This window comes from Scyliorhinus canicula, chromosome 4 (assembly GCF_902713615.1).
Source record: "Scyliorhinus canicula chromosome 4, sScyCan1.1, whole genome shotgun sequence".
Classification (NCBI taxonomy): domain Eukaryota; kingdom Metazoa; phylum Chordata; class Chondrichthyes; order Carcharhiniformes; family Scyliorhinidae; genus Scyliorhinus; species Scyliorhinus canicula.
In genome coordinates, this window is record NC_052149.1 from 26,110,528 (window position 1) to 26,134,764 (window position 24,237).

At 42.1% G+C, this 24,237-nt stretch overlaps 1 protein-coding gene across 2 annotated transcripts in view; it reads left to right on the forward strand.

Moving 5' to 3' along the window:
- LOC119964435 (polypyrimidine tract-binding protein 2) overlaps positions 1-24,237 on the forward strand; it is a 95,740-nt gene that overhangs the window by 34,701 nt on the left and 36,802 nt on the right. For both annotated transcript variants that reach the window (XM_038793911.1, XM_038793912.1), the window contains exons 5-7: positions 6,093-6,236; positions 8,740-8,904; positions 8,988-9,098. In XM_038793911.1, coding sequence (XP_038649839.1) covers positions 6,093-6,236; positions 8,740-8,904; positions 8,988-9,098 — 420 coding nt within the window. The remainder of the gene's footprint in view (positions 1-6,092; positions 6,237-8,739; positions 8,905-8,987; positions 9,099-24,237) is intronic.

Here is a 24,237-nt window from a genome sequence, read left to right on the forward strand (position 1 = left end):
AGGAAGCAGGGGGGGCTGCAGAAGAAATTGGACAGCCTAGGACAGTAATAATCGCTTATTGTCACAAGTAGGCTTCAATGAAGTTACTGTTAAAAACTCCTAGTGGGCAAAGAAGTGGCAGATGGAATGCGACGTGGAAAAGTGTTGAGGTTATGCAGTTTGGTCAGAGGAATGGAAGCATATTCTATTTTCTAAATGGGAAAAGGCTTAGGAAATCAGCACAATGGGACTTTTGGAGTCCTAGTTCAAGATTCTCTTAATTTAACGTGCATGTTCAGTCAGCAGTTAGGAAGGCACATGCAATGTTAACATTCATGTCGAGAGGACTGGAATACAAGAGCAGGGATGTACTTCTGAGGGTATACAAGGGTCTGGTCAAACCCCATTTGGAGCATTGTGAGCAGTTTAGGGCCCCGTATCTAAAAGGTACCCAACGGATGTGCTGGCCTTGGAAAAGATCCAGAGGAGGTTCACAAGAATGAGCACTGGAATGAAGAGCTTGTCATATGAGGAGTGGTTGAGAACTCTGGGTCTGTACTTGTTGAAGTTTAGAAGGATGAGGGGGGGATCCTATTGAAACTTACAGGATACTGAGAGGCCTTGATTGACGAGACGTGGAGAGGATGCTTCCACTTGTAGGAAATACTAGAAGCAAGGACACAATCTGAGACTAAAGGGATGATCCTTTAAAACAGATGAGGAGGAATTTTTTCAGCCGGGGTGGTGAATCTGTTTAACTCTTTTCCATAGAAGGCTGTGGAGGCCAAATCACTGAGCGTCTTGAAGACAGAGATAGATTCTTTATTAATAAGGGGATATGGGGTTATGGGGGGAAGGCAGGAGAATGGGATGCAAAACATATCAGTAATGATTTAATGACAGAGCAGACTCGATTGACCAAATGGCCTTATTTTGCTCCTATGTCTTATTATCTTATAATTCCCAATTACTTCAATTTTACTCTGGCTCCTTGATGCCACACTTGGTCAAATAAAATACTGCCTTGATGTGAAGGCAGTGTTAGGATCCCGGACAGGTACCCAACTATTTTCCAAGTTATAAAATTGAGAGGGAATGTTGCCTGCACCACAGGATTGATAACACTGACTCATCGGTATCTTTTCCAATAAAACAAATTTAAACACAGAATTAACCACGCTAACAACCGAGAAATAGCTTTATAGTTAACAGTTTCAACAGTTCTTAAGTGAAAGAAAAAGGCCTTGACTCTCTAAACCTGCCACTATATTTTCAAACTGAATAAACCAATATAATTCAAATACCACTCCTGAAAAATGTTAACTTGCTTTTCTCTGTGCAGAATCTTTGGGAAGTGAATCATAGAACCAAAACCTGAAACACCTCTGTTCGGAACAAAATCCTCGGAAGAACTAACATTTCAGACAGACCTGTCTCCTCCCCATAATTACATCATCCATTGGCTGGCTTATCGCAGTAGACTAAACAGCTGGCTTGTAATGCAGAACAATGCCAGCAGCGCGGGTTCAATTCCCGTACCGGCCTCCCCAAACAGGCGCCGGAATGTGGCGACTAGGGGCTTTTCACAGTAACTTCATTGAAGCCTACTTGTGACAATAAGCGATTATTATTATCCAAAGCATAAGATATTCTTTAGTCTCCTCGTACAAGATGTCCCATGACCTGTTTAGTCAGGACCAAATGGAGTAAATACTCCTCGTAAATTAGCTGCACTCCAGTTCTTTAAACGTAAACAATAATCCATCAGTAGAACACTTAACCTGCAAAATGAATGATTACCTCACTTTTATAAACCTTTAATCACTCCTTTAGCAATCACACTATCTGTATGCATCTTAGCCTAGGTCTTAATAACACTGCATAAAATATGACTTTCTCACAGGCAATCACTCTTGCCTCCCCTCCGAAAGTTTTGAATGACCAAGAAGGGTAGAATGAGGGCAGCCATCTAGGAGTGTGTTGAAATAGTCAAGTCTAGTGCTAAAAGGTATGGATGAGGAGTTTAGCACCAAGTGTGCAGAGGTTCAGTTGGGCAATAATTGAGAGCTAATCGAAAAACAGAATACTGCAGTTGTTGGAAATCTGAAATGAAAAAACAAAAGAAATGCTCAGCCGGAGCTAATATTTCAGTCGATGACTATTCATCAGAATTGGAAAAGATTAGAGATGTAGTAGGTTTTGATCAATGAATGTTTGGGGCAAGAACAAAGGAAGATATACGAATAGGGTGGGGGACAGGGGAGATTGAATGGCAAAAGCGTTCCAGCAGAAAAGAAAAAAATTGCTGAGAGCAGGTGTGCTACTCTTTTCCCCTCACCCGGGGGACTCTTCCAATGAGTCATGCTGTTAAGTGTGCCAGGATGAAGGTGTCGTGCATGCGGCCCGGGTATCAAGCACAGACGTGCATGATGTGCATCTCGTCACACACCAACTACATGTCCATGAAGTGAAACCCCTTGCGATTTGTGAAGTGAAACCCCTCGTGAGGTGGTGCAAGTCGACGGGGACATGCGCCCAGTCGATCATCCCTGGACCTACGCCGTCCCAGCGATGGCAGAGAATACCCCTACCTGGGCAACCTGGTGGGCTCAGTCCATAGTCGGGTTGATGCCTTGTGCCGCAACGGCTTCCATGACGGCGGGGGGTACCTGTGCACCGAGGTATGGGAGATCCCCAACAGATCAACCTGTGGCACAAAGATTCAGGGCGACCGTTGCCTTGACAGCCACGGGGACTGGGTGTTCTAACCCATCTCTCTCGTCACACACACCCCCCCGACCCCCGTGCGGTTGCCGGTCCGCCACGATGCGGCAGATATGTCATGCGGTCTCCTTGGTCAGCCAGAGCCTTCGATGGTCCAGTAGGTCCTCTAATGCCAGTTACATGCGGGGCCTTCCTACCTCCTCCTCTGCCTGTTGGGCGGCCGGCTCTCCATCCTCAGTGGCTGGCTCGTCTTTCTCTAGGGCAGGCTCCGCTGCTGCAGGGCCCTCCTCAAGCAGCTCCTGCTCTTACAACCTTGTGCCGTCTGCCAGGCCTGTGGCGCCCAGTCAAATGGCAACTACTACTCCTGGTTGTATACCGAAATTCATTGTCAGACATTTTAGCATGGTGGCTATCCCCTTGCTAAACCAGGTTCAGCGGGCTACAAGGTCCCGGCCTGTATTGCAGCCCCTGACCTCGCATGCCTCTCTGTTATTTCTCCCCCCTTCCCATCCCCAGCTGTTCCCCCTGACGCTTTGCCCTCCACACCGCACCCTGGCCCATCGATGCCTGGCACCAAAGGAGCCTCTGACCCTGGCACCAGTCCCTGTCAGCACGGGTGCCAATGGTCATTTGGGGGGGGGGGGGGGGGGGGGCTTGGCCGGTGCTGCTCTGTGTGATCACAGGCCACAATGGGCAGTCAATGGGGTGCGCAGCTGAATGGCTGCCTTGCAGGCTGTGACAATGGCAGTCCGTGCCGAGGCACCCTGGTTCCAGAGGGATACCCGATCCCTCGGCTCATTCTCTATTTTTTGCCCCCCCACTCCTCCTGTCCTGTGCAGACTCCCCTCTTCCCCCCAGGCGGACTGGCAGCCCTCAGCTGCACCGTTGACATATATTCCCTCCTCTCTCGCCCTCATAGGCCACAGTGCCAATTTCCAGATTTAAATACCACAAATGAACCATGCCGTTAGTTCTTCATCGTGGAGATGGAGGCCTGGAGAATGCCAGGTCGGGCCCATTAATGATATGTCTTTAATGTACAATTTGCATGCCCATGCTGACGTGCGGTGTAAAATGCATTCACATTGCTGTTGAGACACCAGAGCATGGCATTGCGTTGGGCGTCCGGCGCTGGCCTTGGTTTCCGGCTGACCCGTGATTCTCTGCCCTATATTCTTTGCTCGGCTCATAAAGTCAAGTATCCCTATGCCTTCTTAACTACCTTCTTTACCTGTCCTGCTGCCTTCAGGGGTCTTTGGACCCTCTGGTCCTCGCGCCCTGCCGTTCATTGTGTATTCCCTTGCCTTGTTTGTCCTTACTTCCCAGGTAGAGGACAGTGAGCCTTCTCTGAACTGCTTCTAAAGCATTAAAGTTCTTAAATAAGGAGACCAAAATTGTACATAGTACTCCAGATGCATTTTCACCAAGCCATGTAGGAAAATATCCCTACTTTATTCCATTACCCTTGCAATAAGCAACAGCGTTCTTTTTACCTTATAACCGTCTGCTGCAGCTGCATTCTAACTTTGTAATTCATACACCGGGACATAGGTTCCTCTTACTTTAAGAGTTCTGCAATCTGTCTCTGAATTTAAATAATATGCTGTTTTTCTCTTTTTTGCCAAATTCACATTTTCCCACATTATACTGCATGTGCCAAATTTTTGTCCGCTCATTTACCTATCTGTGTCCCTCTGAACAACTTACTTTCATATATAGAGATAGACACAGAGCACACAGAGGGGAAAGACTGGTGGAAAGGGAAAGAAAACATTAATAAAATAAAAGGATAGGAATCTTTGATTCATATGAACATAAGAACTAGGAGCAGGAGTAGGCCACCTGGCCCCTCGAGCCTGATCCGCCATTCAATGAGATCATGGCTGATCTTTTGTGGACTCAGCTCCACTTTCTGGCCTGAACACCATAACCCTTAAACCCTTTATTCTTCAAAAAAAACTATCTATCTTTATCTTAAAAACATTTAATGAAGGAGCCTCAACTGCTTCACTGGGCAAGGATTTCCATAGATTCACAACCCTTTGGGTGAAGAAGTTCCTCCGAAGCTCAGTCGTAAATCTACTTCCCCTTATTTTGAGGCTATTCCCCCTAGTTCTGCTTTCACCTGCCAGTGGAAACAACCTGCCCGCAACTATCCTATCTATTCCCTTCATAATTTTATATGTTTCTATAAGATAGCCCCCCCCCCGCATCCTTCTAAATTCCAACGAGTACAGTCCCAGTCTACTCAACCTCTCCTCGTAATCCAACCCAATTCTCAGGGATGCTTTCCAGTAATGTGTCTCTGAAGTTCAGGCTTCTGGTTTGAAAATTCCTTTCTTTCATGCTTGATATGATCATATTGGGCAAGGTGTCTACCTTCCCTGTAGAGCATCATTTCAGGTTCACAGTAAATGATATGCCAGAGACTCTCTGTTTTCAAAACAATAGATCAGTTATTTTACTTGGGCCCCCGAAGAGCAACAAGTTGCTGGTTTTGATACACTTAAAAGATCTTCAGCTTTCTCCTCCAGGCAGCAGAGAGAGAAAACCATTCCCTTCACTTCTGAGGTCTGATCACTTCTGGAAAGTTCCCTCAAACATCACCCAGTAGGAATCAACCACTGACTGTTGTCAAGCAGAGCATTGTCCCTGGCCAACCCATTGGTTGCCAGTTAACCAATCAAACTGATTTCCTCCGAAACCGATTCCTCCCATCTACTTGGTGCCAAAGAATCTGGCTTCTCCTTCTCCCAAACACAACCTGAGAATACAGTGTCCTGGCAAGCGGGCTGTTTTAAACTTTGAGTCTTCTATCTTCTCACTACTTAAAGGCACGTCCCAATTATTGATCCATGCACCAATGCAATAACACAAAATAAATGAGAACAGAGGAAATAGACAGGAAGAACTCCTACACAAAGATCTGGATTCTAATGTGTATTACAGTGAGATTATGTGAATTTCTATTATTTTACTTTTCAGCTATTCCAAACATTCCATTCCTGTGTAGCTTTGGGAGATAGTAGGGAAAGATGAGTAATTCTCAAATGTCGATTAACACGGGCGCATGATCATCAATATTTAATTCACCATAGCTTGGAAATTAATTGTCCAAAGAACTCTGCTTTAAAATCTCTTTTTTAATGTTGAGATAGCTTTGTGCAAAAGTATGATGTATCTGAAAGATTAATGAACCATATGTGTGAACTGAAGGTGGCAACTTGCAATCCTGCATTGAGATGTAAATACAGTTTAACAACATTGGAAGTGAACTATAAATGCTGGACTCTGAAACGGGTGTTACTTTATGGCATTCTCTAAAAGTTCGAATGACCAATTTTTATCCTGCGCTCACTATTTAGTTTCCCCCCTTTGTGCTCCTCCAGGCTTTCTTGGAAATGGCTTCTGAAGAGGCAGCTATCACCATGGTGAATTACTATACTGCAGTAACACCTCATCTTCGGAACCAGCCTATCTATATCCAATACTCGAACCATAAAGAATTAAAGACAGACAATGCGTTAAACCAGGTTGTTGTTTAGTTCATTAATTGTGAAAATGCTACATGTTCATACTTTTTCAATCGTCAATTTAGGGCTTGAATGCATGTCGGTCATGATTTCTTTTATCTAATGCTTCTTTTCTAAAATTGCACGTTAATGTACTTTCGGTTCAAATATTACTGTGTAGTTTCAATAGTGCTGCAAAGGGAATCGATAGCGTGGTTGTTTCAACTGTGTATTTTTTTTCAAAATTTCAGCCCAGACCAGACTATAGGTCATAGATAAGATCACCTCTCAATCTGAACTCCCAAGGGCATAGGATTAATTTACTTGGCCCCTTGTTGTAGGATAGCCCCTTGTTTCAGAACCAATCGAGGGAACCAGTGCTGTACAGCCTCGAAGGCAAGTATATCCTTCCTTTGAGATAGAGACCAAAAAAGTATCGTGGGTCTCCCCAGAACCCTATACAATTGCAGCAAAAGTTCTTTGTTCTTGTACTCCAATGTCTTTGCAATGAAGACTAACATGCCATTTGCCTTCCTAATGCTTGCTGTACCTACATGCTAACTTTGTGTTTCTTGTAAGAATACATCAAAGTCTCTGAACATCAACGTACCTGCTTCATACCTTTTTACAAATATCTTATTTTTCATCCCTTACTACTAAAGTGAATAAACCCACTTCCACATTATACTTGCCACCTTGTCTACTTACTTTTTTCAGCATCATTGTGTTTTCACAGGTTACATTCCCAGTTAGCTTTGCACAGTAAGCAAGCTTGGATACATTACTGTCAAGTCTCTTTGTCAGTCATTGATATAGATTATAAATAGCTGATCCTTGTGGCACTCAGCGAGTCCTAACCTGCGAACTTGAAAATGCCGTTTATTCCTGTTGTCTGCTTTGTGACCATTAAACAATCCTCTATCCATGCTACTATACTACCCGGACTCCATGAACCCTTGTCTTGTATTTTAACCTTTTGTGTGGCACCTTATCAATAATTTACTTGGTGCATTTAAATTAGCAATTCTGCTAAATTGAAGTAATAATGTAAATAACACCCTAGTTAGAATTTACTGTTTAAAACAGCTTAGCAAACTATTTGAATTCTAATTAGATTGCATTTTTTTAAACTGACATACAGTAATACACTGCTTTTAATTTTGTTTCTCCTTTCACCCCTTCCCCGATCAAAAAAAATCCTTCCCCTAATTTGGGCAAAATAAAAATGATTTGATTGTCAGTTTAAAACATATATCTGAAATTACATTATTCGCATAATCACATTATTCATTAATTACTTAAATGCTGGCACGGAAGTCATATATACAAATTTGCTGATGATACAAAGTTGGGTGGCATTGTAGACATTGTAGATGATAGCATAAAATTGAATGGAGAACTTGACAGACTAGGTGAATGGCAGAATTGTGGCAGTTATTGGGCAGCGCAGTGGTTAGCATTGCTGCATCATGGCGCCGAGGTTCCAGGTTCGATCCCAGCTCTGGGTCACTGTCTGTGTGAAGTTTGCACATTCTCCCCATGTTTGCGTGGGTTTTGCCCCCCACAACCCCAAGATGTGCAGGGTAGGTGGATTGGCCACGATAAATTGTCCCTTAATTGGAAAAAACGAATTGAGCACTCTAAATTTATTTAAAAAAAGAATTGTGGCAGTTGGAATTCAATGTAAGCAATTGTGAGGTTATCCGTTTTGGACCAAAAGTAGATAGAGCAGAGCACTTTTGAAATGAAGGAGGTTAAATATAGGGGATTCCCAAAGAGATTTGGGGTTCGGATGCATTGATCCTTAAAATTCCACAAACAACTGCAGAAAATAATCAAAAACACTAATGGAATACTAGCCTTTATATCTAGAGGATTGGATTATAAAGACACTGTTATGCTGCTGCTGTACAAAATCCTGGTTAGACCCAACTTTGGGTACTGCGAACAGTCTGGGCACTACACCTGAGGAAGGAATATTTTGTCCTTGGAGGGAGTGCAACGTAGGTTTACAAAAATGATATCTTGACGACAGGTGTTAAGCTACGAGGAAAGATTACACAAATTAGGCCAGTTTTCACAAAAATTTAGAAGATTAAGGGATGATCTGATCGAAGTATTCAATATATCAACAGGGAAAGACAGGGTAGATAAAGATAAACTATTTCCTCTAGTTGGAGATTCGAAGACAGTCTTAAAAGTTAGGGCTGGACCGTTCAGGAGAGTTGTTATCAAGCACTTCTTCATTCAAAGGGTGGTAGAGGTTTGGAATTCTCTTCCCCAAACAGCAGCTGGGGAACAGTTAATTTTAAACCGAAGATTGATTTTTTTTTAAGCAAAGATATTCAGGAATCTGGGCCCAAGAGAGGTATATGAAGTTAAGCCAGATCAGCCATGATCTCAATAAATGGCAGGACAGGCTTGAGGGGCTGAATTGCTAACTCCTGTTCCTATGTAAATAATGCTTTAAAATGAAACTGAGGTGAAGTGGGAAAACTAATTATTTTTTTACTTTTACTTTCAGCGTGCCCAAGCAGTCCTTCAGGCTGTAACTGCTGTGCAGACAGCAAGTACCCCGCTTACTGGAACTACAGTCAGTGAGAGTGCAGTGACGCCAGCACAGAGCCCAGTACTCAGAGTAATTATTGACAACATGTACTATCCAGTCACTTTGGATGTACTTTATCAGGTGCGTTTATGCTTCACATTGTTATTTTTGTAGATTTTAACTCATTTTGATGGACAGTAATGCATTTTCTGTTGTTTTTAAAGATTTTCTCCAAGTTTGGGCCAGTATTGAAAATCATTACTTTTACAAAGAATAATCAGTTTCAAGCTCTACTGCAATATTCTGATCCTATGAATGCACAACAAGCAAAACTGGTAAGTTGACACAGCTGTAACTTTCCATTAGACTACATTTCTGTTTACCGTTGTAATGATGGGCAACTGGGTTTTAGTGGGGCAAGATGATAATGGCTGTAGGCTTCAGGTGGTAGTTTTTATGCTTAACTGGGATCTCTTGCTATTTAGTATAGCTGAGGCCTGTGCTGGATTTAGTATATTTACATACCTGCTTATTTGTGAAGGTAAAATGTTAACAACCAACGCAATGTTGTGCATTTAGCATCTAGGAATCAAAATTAATATTTGTGTTCTGCATCTTGTTTTGCTTGGCCATAACTTTAAAATAAATTTTGACATGAACTATTATGACCGGGATGATAGTGTGCAGTTTATTTAGCCCCACTACTCCACAGGTCGTACCATTAGTTTAAAAGTAATTCACTCACCAAAATGTCCAATTATCTACCTTAGACCCAGAATAAAAGAGACTTTAACCAGGCTTCTTTCAATAAACTCCATGATTGATTTATTATTAAAGAAAGCTTATTTTTTTAAACGGTGTTCCGGAACAATAGCTATCTCTTTTTTAAAAGTTCCCAACACACAGGCACACACGAACACAAGGCAACTTCTCACTTTCTCAGTTCAGCCCCACCTTTTAACTAGTTTCTGTTTCCTCATCAGTTAAAATAATTGCAGTACAAACAAAAAAATCTAGGTGTCTAAATTATGCAATGTACTTCCAAATTTTAAAATAAAAATGCCGATGAAGATGTTGTTTCCCAACAGAATATATAGTATGTAAAACCATAATCAACAGCGATAAAGATGTACAACTGAGATTATTTCAGCATCTTAATTTCTTGAGCAAATTCAAAACGCTGGTCATCAAGTTTCTTAAATTATGCCTACACTTTGCTTGCACTTTCTTCCAATTGAAGTTGCCACATAACTATAAGATATTGCTTCAAATACTCAGCAGGTCAGATAGTTTCGATGGAGACAATTATGTTTCAGGTCCTTCAGGTCAAGTGACGTTCATCAGAACTGTAAAAATTTAGAAACGTAATAGGCTTTGAGCAAGTTCAGAGTCCGGGAAAGAGGTTGGAAGAGGAAAGAGAACTGGAAGGTCTGTAATGGTGGAAGGCATGAGAATTATGACAATTGTGATGGTGCAAGGCACAAAGAAGATAGTAATGGAACAAGTAAAGAAACAAACGGTGGGTTTAAATTTCGATTCCCTTGCCATGCAGCAGTTCAGTTATTACAGCCACGCAAATGCTAATGGCTAAGTGCGATTTACTGCCACTCTAGCCCATGAGCAAAGAACTGGTAAACTCCCCTAGAACACAGGAAATTAACAGACGAGAGCCAAGTCTTGCATGATTAACAGTCGGAATTTACTTGTCCGTTCCTGAAGCCATTGCTCAACATTTATCTTCCCTGCGATCCTCTCGCCAATCCTCTCACTCGATGTTTCTGTCCCACTTTCATCATCCACCCCTTATCGTCCTGCTTGCTGCCCCTCATACCAGGAAGTTTGTCATGAGAGACATTCAACAAATAGAAAATGAGTTCTCCAGGACTGCAAAAATTGTTCAGCTGTAGATTTTTATTCATTCACAGGATGTCATGTGCCACTGGGAAGGGCAGCATTTATTACCTAATTGCTCTTGAGAAGGCAGTACAGTGGTTAGCACTGCTGCCTCACAGTGCCTGCGACCCAGGCTCGATTCCGACCGTGGGTAATTGTGTGAAATTTGCATGTTCTCCCGTGTCTCCATGGGTTTCCTCCGGATGCTCTGGTTTCTTCCTGCATTCCAAAGATGTGCAGACCTAGGTGGGTGCTCTTTCGGAGGGTCAGAGCAGACTCGATGGGTCAAATGCCCACTTCTCTGCACTGTAGGCGTTCTATGGTTGATGGTGGGCTGCCTTCTTGAATAGCTCATAGGCTACACCATAGGGCAAAATGAAATCAACCATGTTGCTGTCTCTATGGTGTCACCTGTAGATCAGACTTCATAAGGGTGGCAGGTTTCCTTTCCTAAAAGACACTGGGGAAACCAGATAGGTTTTTGTGACAATCTGATAGTTTCATGGTCATCACTGTTGATGACTCGCTTTTTATTCCAAAGTTGTATTTAAATTGAATTTAAATTCACAGCAGCCAATGTGGAATTTGAACTCCTGCCTCCTGATCCATTAGTTCTGGATTACTAATCCAGTATCCCCCTCTAAATTATGAGCTAGTGCCTTATTTTGTTTTAAAGTTACACCTCGTTAACAAGCAGTAATTTATTCAGAAGTTTTTAATTGATTTTGGGAATTGCAGAATAAAGGGAGGTTCTCATAAATTCGTTGATTCCTAAAGATTGCCATCTGCAGGAACTGAAGCATTTCGACATATGAATTGGGAAAAGGGCTAGGCCATTTATCCCCTTGAACCTGCTCCAACATTCAATAAGATCATGGCTGATCTGATTGTGACTTCCATTCCACTTTCCTTCCCACCCCTAGACCATTTGACTCCCTTGTCAATCAAGAATATCTAATGTAGCCTTAAAAATATTCTGTCCAATGAAATGAAAATGAAATGAAAATCGCTTATTGTCACGAGTAGGCTTCAATGAAGTTACTGTGGAAAGCCCCTAGTCATCTGTCCGGGGAGGCTGGTACGGGAATCGAACCGTGCTGCTGGCCTGCTTGGTCTGCTTTAAAAGCCAGTGATTTAGCTGAGTGAGCTAAACCAGCCCCTGGTTCTGACCAATCTTCTGACCTATCATTAATCTTTGAGGAAATATGGGTTTTTTCTTTCAATTTGCTGCTTTATTTACCTATCTGCGGCTAAGTAAGGAAGTTATGTCCTTCCCCTATGTTCTTTCTCTTGGCAATGTATCTTCGCTAAATGTTTAGAGATATCTCCTTAAATGTCTGCCACTGCATCTCGACTGACTTATCCCCTAACCTAATTTCCCAGCTCACTTTAGCCGGGAAATTGCCTTAAGTTCCATCCACTAGTCTTAAACCTACCCTTTTATTCCCCGAACTCATTGTGAAACCTACCCTTTTACCCATCAAATTCAATCATGTTATAATCAATATTACCTAGGAGCACCTTTACTTTGAGATCATTACTTAATCCTGCCATGTTACACATTATCAGATCTAGAATAGCCTGCTCTCTGGTTGGTGCCAGGACATTTTGCTCTAAGAAACTGTTCCAGAACACTATGAACTCATCACCCAAGCTACCTTTGTCAAACTGATTTGTCTAGTCTATAAATAGATTAAAATTACCACCCATGATCATTGCTGTACCTTTCTCATAGACCCCCAATATTTCTTCCTGTATACCCTGTGGTCACAGCTCTCAGCTAACTCCACAATTGACTTCCTACCTTTATTATTTTTTATCTCTTACCCCAAACTGTCTTGATCTTTAAAACCAAAGTCATCTCTTGCTATTGCACATGTCATCCTTAATTAGCAGAGCTGCAGCTCCACCTTTTCCTAGTTTCTTGTCCTTCCAAATTGCAAGTAGCCTTGAATATTTGGGGGCCAATTTTTGTCATCTTGCAACTTTGTCTAATGGCTAACCAGTCATACATGTTTCTTTCTAGTTAAGATGCCAAGTCATCTGTTTTGTTATAAATTCCACATGCATTCAGATACAGAGCCTTTAATTCTGGTCTTTTTAACCTTTTTGCAATCTCTGACTTTATCTGCTGTCGCAAAAGTTTATATGCATCTGTCGTTTTCAGCCTTGTTCTGATGATCACTTACCTTATTGCTACCTTGCTCTTTTGCCATGTCTTCTGTCTTTTATTGATCACATCTTCCCACACTTGATCCTTTGCCCCCACTATTTATTTTAAAGCTCTCTCTACTGCCCTAGCTATATGACTTGCCAGACCACTGGTCGCAGGACAGTTCTGGCAAATCCATCCAAGAGTAAAACTCCTACTTTCGCCAGTGCCCCATTGTTCAAAACCCATTTATCCCACACTAACCTTTGAACCAAGAATTTAACTCCCCAATCTAATTTATCCTGGCTAACGGTAATATTCTGAAGATTATTTAACATGAAATCGCTGACAACTGTTTTGGGATTTCCACATTGAGTGCCTGTGTGTGAACACATCAAGTTGCTGTCAGTTTCCCAGAGTAATGACAGTAAATGCTGATAGTTTTGCCATCATTAGGAATATAGGAACATCAGAAATGGGAACAGGAGGAGGCGATTGGCCCCTTCAAACTTGCTCCACCGTTCAATTAGATGGTTCATCTGCCTCAATGCCATTTTCCTGCACTATCCTCACTATCTTGAAACTTGTCAATAGCTGTCCTGAACATACTTGACTGAGCCACCACAGCCTCTGGGAGAGAGAATACAAAAGAATTACCACCCTCTGAGTGAAGAAATTCCTCCTAATCTCAGTCCTAAATCCTAAGTGGCCTTTCCCTTATTCTGAGACTGAGTCCTTTAGTTCCAGAACCCCCAACCAGGGAGCTTCCTTCCTGCATCTACCTTGTTATGCCTTGTAAGCATTTTGTAGGTTTCAATAAGATTGCTTCTCATTATTCTAAACGCTGCAGAATATAGGTCCAATCTTTTCAATCTCTCCTCATAGTATAGTCCTGCCTGCCCAGGAATTAGTCTTGTGAACCTTCGTTATGCTCCCTCTATGGCAGGTATATTCTTTCTTGGGTAAGGAAACCAAAACTGTATGTAATACTCTGGGTGTTGTCTCAACACGACTCAATACAAATTACAGTAAGACATCTTTCCTCAACTCAAATCCTCTTGCAGTAAAGACCAACATACTATTTGCCTGAATTGCTTGCCGCACCTACATGCTTGCTTTCTGTGGCTCATGAACAAGGTCACCCAGGTCCTTTTAGATGTCAACATTTCCTAACCTCCCAACATTTAAAAAAATCCCAGCAAGGTGGATAATTTCACATTTTTCCACTTTGTGTCATCTACCATGTTCTAGCCCACTCATAGCCTGTATAAATCCTATTTAATCCTCCTTACAGATCCCATTGATATCCAAATCATTGAGAAAGATTGTGACCAGCTGGGTCCCCAGCACTGACCCTTGCAGTACCCCACTAGTCACAGCCTGCCAAATGAGAATGACTTGTTTATTCCTAGTTTGTTTTCTGTTAACCAGTTCCTAATCTAGGCCAGTATATTAACCCAAAGCTCTAATTTTGCTTATGTGAGGCTTTGTGTGGGCTTTGTCCAAAAGCCCCCAAAATCCAATATACCACATCCGCTGGTTTCCCACTTATCTATTCTGTTAATGAAATCCTCAAAACTCCCAATAGGTTGGTCAAGCATGATCTCCCTTTCATAAGTCCATGTTGACTGTCCAATTCTATCATTTTCTAAGTATTCAGTTAGTGCATCCTTTATAATGGATTGTAGCATTTTTCCTACTACTGAAAGGTCTGTAGTTCCCCATTTTCTCCTTCCTTTCTTTTAATCTACAGGGACCATTTCAAGGTCTATAGAATTTTGGAAGATCTCTGTAGCCACTTCTTCCAACACTGGAATATAGATCAGGTTCAGGGGATTTATCAAGTTTCAGTCCCCATTAATTTCCCAGTACTTTAAAAAAATGTATACTAATTTCTTTCTGCTCCTCATTCCAGCCTAGTTACTTGGTGCTATAGTGTTTCTTGTATCTTCCTCTCTGAAGCTAGACACAAAAATATTTAATAAAAGCAAACTCCTGCGGATGCTGGAATCTGAAACCAAAGAGAAAATGCTGGAAAGTCTCATCAGGTCAGGCAGCATCTGTAGGGAGAGAAAGGGTTTGACAAAGGGTCACCTGGGCTTGAAAAGTTAGCTCTTTTCTCTCCCAACAGATGCTGCAGACCTGCTGAGATTTTCCAGCATTTTCTCTTTGGACACAAAAATATTTGTTTTGTTTATGTGCCTTTCCTTATTCCTCAATATAAATTCTCCTGTATCTGCCTGTAATGGACCCACATCTGTCTTTCCTAATCTATTCATTTTTACATACCTATAGAAGTTTTACAGTTCACTTTTATCTCTTTATCTGTTTCTTGCTCCTTCTTTGCTGAATTTAACTGAAAGATGGATTATAACAGCAAAATGCAGGCCTGAATCTTTGTTCTTAGTGCTTGGTGGTCTGTACCTGCATGCAACAAGACTTGGACAACATTCAGGCCTGGGCTGATGTGTGGCGTAAGTGCCAGAGAATCACCATATCCAAGAAAAGAATCTCCCCACAACATTACCATCACTCGTTTTCCCCAGCATTCATATTCTGGCAGTTGCTGTTGATAAATTTAACTGGACCAACCATAAATACAATGACAACAAGAACAGGCAGAGGCTGGGAAATGTGCAGCAAGCAATTCATTTCCTGGCTCCTCAAAAGTCTGTCCACTTCTTGCAATGCACAAACTAGGAGTTGAATGGAATACTGTTCACTTGCCTGAGGAATGCAATCTCAACAACACTCAATTTGGGACCCTGGCACTGTGAAGCAACAGTGCTAACCACTGCTGCCATGCTGCCATAATAGTTGCATTTCTTATTTCTTGTGTTTTACTACATGAAGAAAATAAAATGGAAGCTAGGTGGGATGAAACAATGGGTAGATGGGACCAAATGGCAGGAGGATAGAGAAGCTTGAAGGACAGCAAGCTTTGGAAACCCAAACAGGAAGAAACCTTGAGAAGCTTAATTGGCCTTCCTTTCTCTGGTGTCTGTGATTTTTCTTGTTTAGGTATGTGATCTTTTGGATTTGGATTTTTGTTTATTCTCGCGTGTACCGAGGTGCAGTGAAAAGTATTTTTCTGCGAGCAGCTCAACAGATCATTAAGTACGTGAAAATAAAATAAAATAAACTAAATACATAATAGGGCAACACAAGGTACACAATGTAACGACATAAACACCAGAATCGGGTGAAGCATATAGGGGTGTAGTGTTAATCAGGTCAGTCCACAAGAGGGGCGTTTAGGAGTCTGGTAACAGCAGGGAAGAAGCTTTAAGATTGTGACAAAGATGGTACGGTATTTCCAAAGGTTTTTCAAAACACCTGTGTAGTCATTCTTGTTGGCTGCAGGCTTTCTGATTAAGTGTGCAGGACTTCCTTAAGTCACAAAAAGTGTTCTGTTGTCAGCAATCTGTTTCAGTAGGTGGTTTGTTAGTTTCTGTTGCTATAAGCTTAGGAAGAGATTACTGTTCATCTCACCATATAATTGTTTAATATCCAATTAATTCTCCCCGTTTCATTCCCATCCTCCCTCTTTCACTCTGCCACCACACCCATTTTGTGAATCCACCATCAGCTGATGATGAAAACATTGTGCCCTGAGTAGAAGTGGCAATATTCTACTTTTTGGTGCATGAGATGGTACTTTCTGCTAATACTTGCATAGAATTAACAGAAGTGCTATGGTTTTGTTGTGTATGCCTTCTATAGAAAATATCAGGAAAACCCATTTCACGGTTTGTAAATAACAATTGATGAATATCCTTAATTTCTGTCATCAGTACACAAAGGCTCCTGGGTTCTATAAAAAAAATCCAACTTTGAGACAATAAACCAAACAATCAATATAATTTAATACAAACGATTTGGACTTCATAACTGAACTTGTCACTCGGGAATCACAAGCACAATTTTGTGGGTGACGCCAATTTGAAGTTGGTAAACATTTGAGGAAAACTACAATGAAATATAAGATGTTAATAATTGACAAATGAATTCCAATATCGGTAAGTTTGAAGTGGTGCATTTTGGTAGGAAAAATAAAGCTTGCATACCCCTAGAGATATGACTTTTGAAGTAGAATAAAGGACAAAGGGATTTTGGTTTGAGAATCGAACCAAACTACTGAGGAATCTAGACATGTTTTTATTAACGTGAACTAGATTGCATGTTATATGCCCCAAAGCTTCAGAACTAACTGACCGTCTTGTTAACTTGCATAGCATTCTTGGAGCTGTCACCTTTGTAACCCATTTATTCCTGAAGTTTGAAGAAGGATCTACACTAGTTTAATTTTTGGATCCTTTCTGTCACAAAAAAAAATATCAAAAATAAATTGAATTAATTTAAATTCACATCCATCGAGCATTTAAAGCCAGTTTAATTAATTATGTCTCCCAACCAGCTTAAAAACATTTATCTGTCCCATGCCCTCATTGAATTTGGCAAAAGTTGCAGGAGTAGGTTAATTACTTAACCTTACTTGATAGTTTGCAAGATTACAGAATCTTACTTGATAGTTTGCAAGATGCATTCCAAACTTTACATTCATCTTTCTTTTAACATGTTCCTTTACCCAGTGTTGAGAATTTACCATTCTTTGGTCCAGTTGACATGTTGCAGTTGCATAAAGTTCCATCCAGCTAATATCTGGAGTACTGTGTTTACTTATGGGCGACACATCAAGAGAGGGATTTGGTGGCATTGGAGGGGGTTAAGTGCTGATTCACGAGAATCGTATCAGGGCAGAAAGGGTTATATCATGAAGACTAAGCTTGTAAAGATTAATGGATGATCCAATTGGAATATATTGTGTTTTGGAGTGGGTAGATAGAGAACAGCTGTTTGCTCTGGAACAGCTGTTTGCTCTGGGGAACACCCCCTCCCCAGAAAACTGAGTTGTGCTTGGTACTAAGGGATTTGGAATGGAGCTGGGTAAATGAAGTTGAGATACAGATCAACCATGATTTAATTGAATGACAACTCAATCTTTAGGGTCCAAATGGCATAATTTTGTTTCTCTGTTCCTGCATACCTCAAGCACTACTAACAAAGTAAAAATCAGTAGGGAAGTAAACCTATCAATGTACATGTTTACAGAGTTGACTGCAAGTATTATATTTTATAGGCAATATTGTCATATATTTATCAGCCAAATATGAAGTCAGTCTAAACTAATCGGGGCAATCAAGGGATATGAGACACGAGATGTGGCGCCCATAAGTAAACACTGTACTCTGGATATAAGCTGAATGCAACTATAGCGTGCCAACTGGACCAAAGAATGATAAATCCTCTAAACTGGTTAAGGAACATGTAAAAAGAAAGATGAATGGAAAGTTTGGAATGCACCTTAGCGTTCATCAGATTGTTTGCAAATCCAGCTGCTTATCAATCCAGCTGCTTGTCATCAAACATGTCTGTCAGCATTTCTTGTAATATATTGCCTGAGCAAAACAAATGTTCTGGGTTAAAAAGGTATGTTGATACCAGTGTTTGCCAGGCATTAAGTATTATTCAGAATGGAGCAGCTCATTTTAGACTCTGTTTTTCATGATTTGACTGGGAAGCTTTTGCTGTCCAAGGCTGTTGTGTCTAGATAGGTTTATCGCATTCCTGAACAGCACCTGTGAGGAGTGGCTTCTCCAAATGTCACAAAAGTAAACAATTGTGGCAACAGGCTTTTTTGTATGTTTACTGGTCAGGTTTGGCCACAAATCTCTCCCAGTGAATGGAATTGTAACCATATCAACAAATTAGATGTATGTAGATTAATGAAAATACGCAAATAAAATTTCTGTATGGATATAGGCTTTTATGGTACTCTCCTATGTGGTACATGGAGACCAACAGTTTAGGCATACTGGGGTGCCCTCCTATGTAACTTCAGTTATTTTTAGTCTAAAATTTCTCTTGCCCACTTCTGTACTTAACGAAAATATGGACAGTTATTAGTTACCATATGTATTCATTGTTAAGGAATTTATCGCTGAACTAGTTTGGCAGTTAAAAAGTAGACTATTTTGTAGTTCATGTGATTGGCTTTTGAGTGTGATGTGTTTCGCTACTAATAGTTGTGAAATGACATTTGAAAAAGTTGTCGTGAGCTCTGCAATTTGTAGGGTGGTATATGACTCAAAACAGCCAGTGATTTAGAATTAAACATGCTGTGCCTTTTGAGGCCACTTGTGGTATTGGGCTTTCCAGAGTGTTGATTGGTCTCCTTCAGGGCAACTTCTCTCTGCGCTCGCCATGATCGGGCTGATGGATGTGGCATGAAAAGCGGCCACGTGACATTTTTTGGAGAGAAAAAGAAAAGGAGTTTGGCCCTGTTGAAATAGAATAAAATGGAGGCTGGATCCAGGAGCTGGCAACAAGAGTAATGTATTGCTATTTGAAGTGACCTCCTACAACTGACTATAAATTGTGCGGGGTCACTGAGGGTTCCGATAAAGCCATCAAGAACATTGAGCAGGACTGAGGTGGTTCTGTAGCAACAAAAGCACCATTTTAGTGAATACCGTGCCCGTAGAACTGAGTACTGCTGTTGACTGAGGATCGGATTTGCATCATCAAAGAAAAGAGTTGGGATTCAACCAGCGAAAATTCAGAACTTTGAAGGACATTGTGTTTGAGGTTGTGCCACATATGCTAAGTGGATTGCCCAATAAATCCATATAATTCAGAAAGGAGCAGCAACAGTTGCTGAAGCTGAATTGGAAAATCTGAAATAAAAACAATGCTGGAAATTCACAGCAAGTCAGGCAGCATCTTTGGAGGGAGAAAAAGTTTTGTTTTATCTTTAAAACTGGACCCATAGTTTAAACTGGTACTGGGGAGATACAAGTATATAAAATTTATAGCTTAACTAGTTAAAACTCAAATAAAACTAGAAATAATTGTTTAATGATATTCGTAAACTTTAACCTAATTAGTTAAATAAAATGCAATAAAAGTAGCGGGGCAGGTGATGCGTTGTAGCCACAGCATATGGGAGCTGATGGACACCTGTGTAACCCACGGCAATCACACCTGCACTGTTTGCAATTTGAGGAACTTTGGTTCAGAGTTGATCAACTGTAGCCTGGTCTTTTGGCACTGCATTACATCTAGACACTTAGTTCCGGGAGGAAATGACACTCCTGAGGCTGGGCCAGATTTGCTGTGTTCAGGCTCATGGGGTGTGACTGCAAGTTAGGTAGGAATGGGGATTAAGAAGGGGCCTCAGCCCATGTTCTTGTCCAACAGGTTAAATAACATTTTAGCTTGTGTGGGCAAGAGCAGGGAAGATTAAGCATACTGACCATAGCACTGTGTGCAAAGAACCATTCAAGTGATGTTTGTGGAAGTGGGGGCGGGGGAGAGAGAAGAGAGAAAAAATAAATTTAGTTGTAGTAGAGCACAGTGTAATTAAGGTGATAGATACTTTCACACCTGACTGCAGGGTGCAGCATAAAAGCTGTGTTGCCATGGTTAAGTTGGAGAAGAACGTGGAGCGGAATCATAGAATCTCTACAGTGCCGATGAAGGCCATTTGGCCCATCAAGTCTGCACCAAACATCCAACAGAAGACGTAACCCCACCTAATCTTTGGACACTTACGGGCAATTTAACATGGCCAATACATCTAACCTGTACATCTTTGGAGGAAACTGGAGCACTTGGAGGAAACCCATGCAGACACTGGAAGAATGTGCAGTGCTAACCACTGTGTCGCTGTGCTGCCAACATACAGTTGTCCTGGTTTACTTGGGTATCAATAACATATATATCTCTTAAGACAGGTTCTGCTCAGGGTGTATGTACAGCTAGGTACAACATTAGAAACCAGAACCGCCAAGAGAATCTGTGGATTATCTTTGGACCCACGAGTAAATTAGCATTGCATAAATAGGATCAGAGTTAAATGCATGAACAAAAGATTGGTGTGGGAGAAATGGGTTTTGATTCACCAGTACAGGGGAAAGAGACCATTGGGACGGTCTTCCTCTGAATTGTGCTGGGACCAGTGTACCATTTCACCAGGGCTGGGATGTGGGCTTTAAACTAAATAGTGGAGGTGAGATTTGAAAAGTTAAGGAGAAAGGACAAGGCAGTAGCCCGGGTAGCAAGACAGGTAATGATAATGAGCATGACAGGAAAGGACATACAAACATAAGGATACACCAGCAAATAAAGTCAAGAGTAGAAAACAATGTTAAGACAATTAAAAGCTCTTTATCTGAATGCACATAACGCTTGTAACAGGATGGATGAATTGATAGCACAATTAGGGGGGAAAATTAGTTTAAGATTATAATAACCGTTACTGAATATTCATGGATACTTGACATTTTGGAAGCGCATGAAGAAAGGCAAAGGAGGGTGGGGTAGCTCTTTTTAAAAAAAAGATGAGATCAGAACAATAGTAAGAAATGATCTTGATTTGGAAGATCAAGATGTAGAATCAGATTGGTTGAAAATGAGAAATAGCAATGAGAAATAGCAATGGGAAGAAGTCAGGGGTGGGAATAATTTATAAACCTCCTAACAGTTACACTGTAGGACAGAGTACAAATCCAGAAGGGGGCTTGTAGCACAATTATCAAAGATGATTTTAATGTTCTAGATTTGGACAAATCAATTTTGATTTGATTTATTATTGTCACATGTATTAGTATACAGTGAAAAATATTGTTTCTTGCATGCTATACAAACAATGCATACCGTACATAGGGAAGGAAGGAGAGATTGCAGAATATAATGTTACAGTTATAGCAAGTTATAGAGAAAAGATCAACTTAATATGAGGTAGGTCCATTCAAAAGTCGGATGGTAGTAGGGAAGAAGCTGTTCTGAGTTGGTTGGTACGTGACCTCAAACTTGGGTATCTTTTTCCATGCGGAAGAAAGTGGAAGCGTATGTCCGGGGTGCGTGGGGTCCTTAATTATGCTGGCTGCCCCTCCGAGGCAGCGGGAATTGTCAACAGATCAATGGATGGGAGGCTGGTTTGCGTGACGGATTGGGCTTCATTCACGACCTTTTGTAGTTTCCTGTGGTCTTGGGCAGAGCAGGATCCATACCAAGCTGTGATACAACCAGAAAGAATGCTTTCCATGGTGCCTTTGTAAAAGTTGGTGAGAGTCGTAGCTGACATGCCAAATTTCCTTAGTCTTCTGAGAAAATAGAATCGTTGGTGGACTTTCTTAACTATGGGGTCGTCATGGGAGGACCAGGACAGGCTGTTGGTGATCTGGACACCTAAAAACTTGAAGCTGTCAACCCTTTCTACTTCGTTCCCATTGATGTAGACAGGGGCGCGTTCTCCACTACGCTTCCTGAAGTCGATGACAATCTCCTTTGTTTTGTTGACATTTTGAGAGAGAGATTATTGTCGTTGCACCAGTTCACCAGATTCTCTATCTCATGCCTGTACTCTGTCTCGTCATTGTTTGAGATCCGACCCACTACTGTGGTGTCATCAGCAAATTTGAAAATCAAGTTGGGGGGAATTTGGCCACACAGTCATAGGTTTATAAGGAGTATAGTAGGGAGCTGAGGACACAGCCTTGTGGGGCACCGGTGTTGAGGATGATCGTGGAGGAGATGTTGCCTATCCTTACTGATTGTGTCCTGTGGGTTAGAAAGTTCAGGATCCAGTCGCAGAGGGAGGAGCCGAGGCCCAGGCCACGGAGTTTGGAGATGAGTTTCGTAGAAATCATGGCGTTGAAGGCTGAGCTGTAGTCAATAAATAGGAGTCTGACATAGGTGTCTTTGTTATCTAGGTGTTCCAGGGTTGAGTGCAGGGCCATGGAGATGGTGTCTGCTGTGGACCTGTTGCAGTGGTAGGCGAACTGTAGTGGATCAAGGCAATCGGGGGGGCTGGAGTTGATTCGTGCCATGAGTAATCTTTCAAAGCACTTCATGACGATTGATGTCAGAGCCACTGGATGTTAGTCATTAAGGCACGTTGCTTGGCTTTTTTTTGGTACAGGGATGATGGTCGTCTTCTTGAGACAGATAGGGACCTCAAATTGTTGTACAGAGAGGTTGAAGATGTCTGCCAATACCCCCGTCAGCTGATCCGCGCAAGACCCGAATGCCCATTCGGGTACCCCATGCGGCTGCTCTGACGTCTGCAATGGTGATTCCAGATACATGTTCATCCGAGACTTCTGGGGTGGAGGGCGTGCTCTCGCTGAACTCTTGCTCAAAGCGTACATAGAATGCGTTAAGCTCATCACGGAGGGGTGCATGAGAACATTGAACATACAGTGCAGAAGGAGGCCATTCGGCCCATGGAATCTGCACTGACCCACTTAAGCCCTTACTTCCACCCTATCCCCGTAACCCAATAACCCCTCCTCACCTTTTTGGGCACTAAGGGCAATTTATCATGGCCAATCCACCTAACCTGCACATCTTTGGACTGTGGGAGTAAACCGGAGCACCAGGAGGAAACCCACCCAGTCACTGGGAGAATGTGCAGACTCCGCACAGACAGTGATCCAGCGGGGAATCAAACCTGAGACCCTGGCGCTGTGAAGCCACAGTTCTATCCATTTGTGCTACCGTGCTGCCCATTGGAGCCAGTGATTTTACATTCCTTCATCTTGTAGCCCGTTATGTCTTGCAGACCTTGCCATAGTCGGCGGGGTCCGTGTGGCTAGCCTGGGACTCGAGCTTGGTCCAGTACTGTCTTTTGGCAGCTTTGATGGATCTCCTTCGATCATATCTGGGTTTCTTGTATAGGTCAGGGTCACCTGACTTGAACTCCTCAGACCTAGACTTCAGCAAGCAGTGGATATCCCTGTTCATCCAGGGTTTCCGGTTGGGAAGCACACGGATTTGTTTCTTTGGCACAGTCTTCTACACACTTACTAATGAAGTCAGTTACTGTAGTGGCGTACTTGTTCAGGCTGGTCGCAGAGTTTTTAAATCCTGATCAGTTCACTGACTCTAAGCAGTCCCGTAGGAGATCACCCGATCCCTCAGACCATCAATGCACGACTTTCTTTGACGGTTTCTCCTGCTTCACTTTTTGCTTATAAGCCGGGAGCAGGAGCACAGCCTTATGGTCAGATTTGCCAACGTGTGGGCGGGCGATAGAGCGGTAGGCATGTTTGATATTTGTGTAGCAGTGGTCGGCAAAGGCAGGCTGGAGGGTGAGTTCATAAAGTATTTGGGACAGTGTTTTAGGGTGATAGGTTCTAGAACCCAGCAGGAAGCACGGGCGAAATTCTCCCCTATCTTGCGATGGTGGTCAGGTTCCATAGGTTCGTGGACAAGAAGCGGGTTCTACAGTGGGCCAAGAGCACGAGGAGCTGCTCATGGAACAACAGTGTCCTGCGCATCTACCAGGATCTGAGCCAGAAGGAGGGCAGCCTACAGACAAATTAAAGAGATTCTGTTTAAAAAGGTCAAGTTTGGGCTACTTT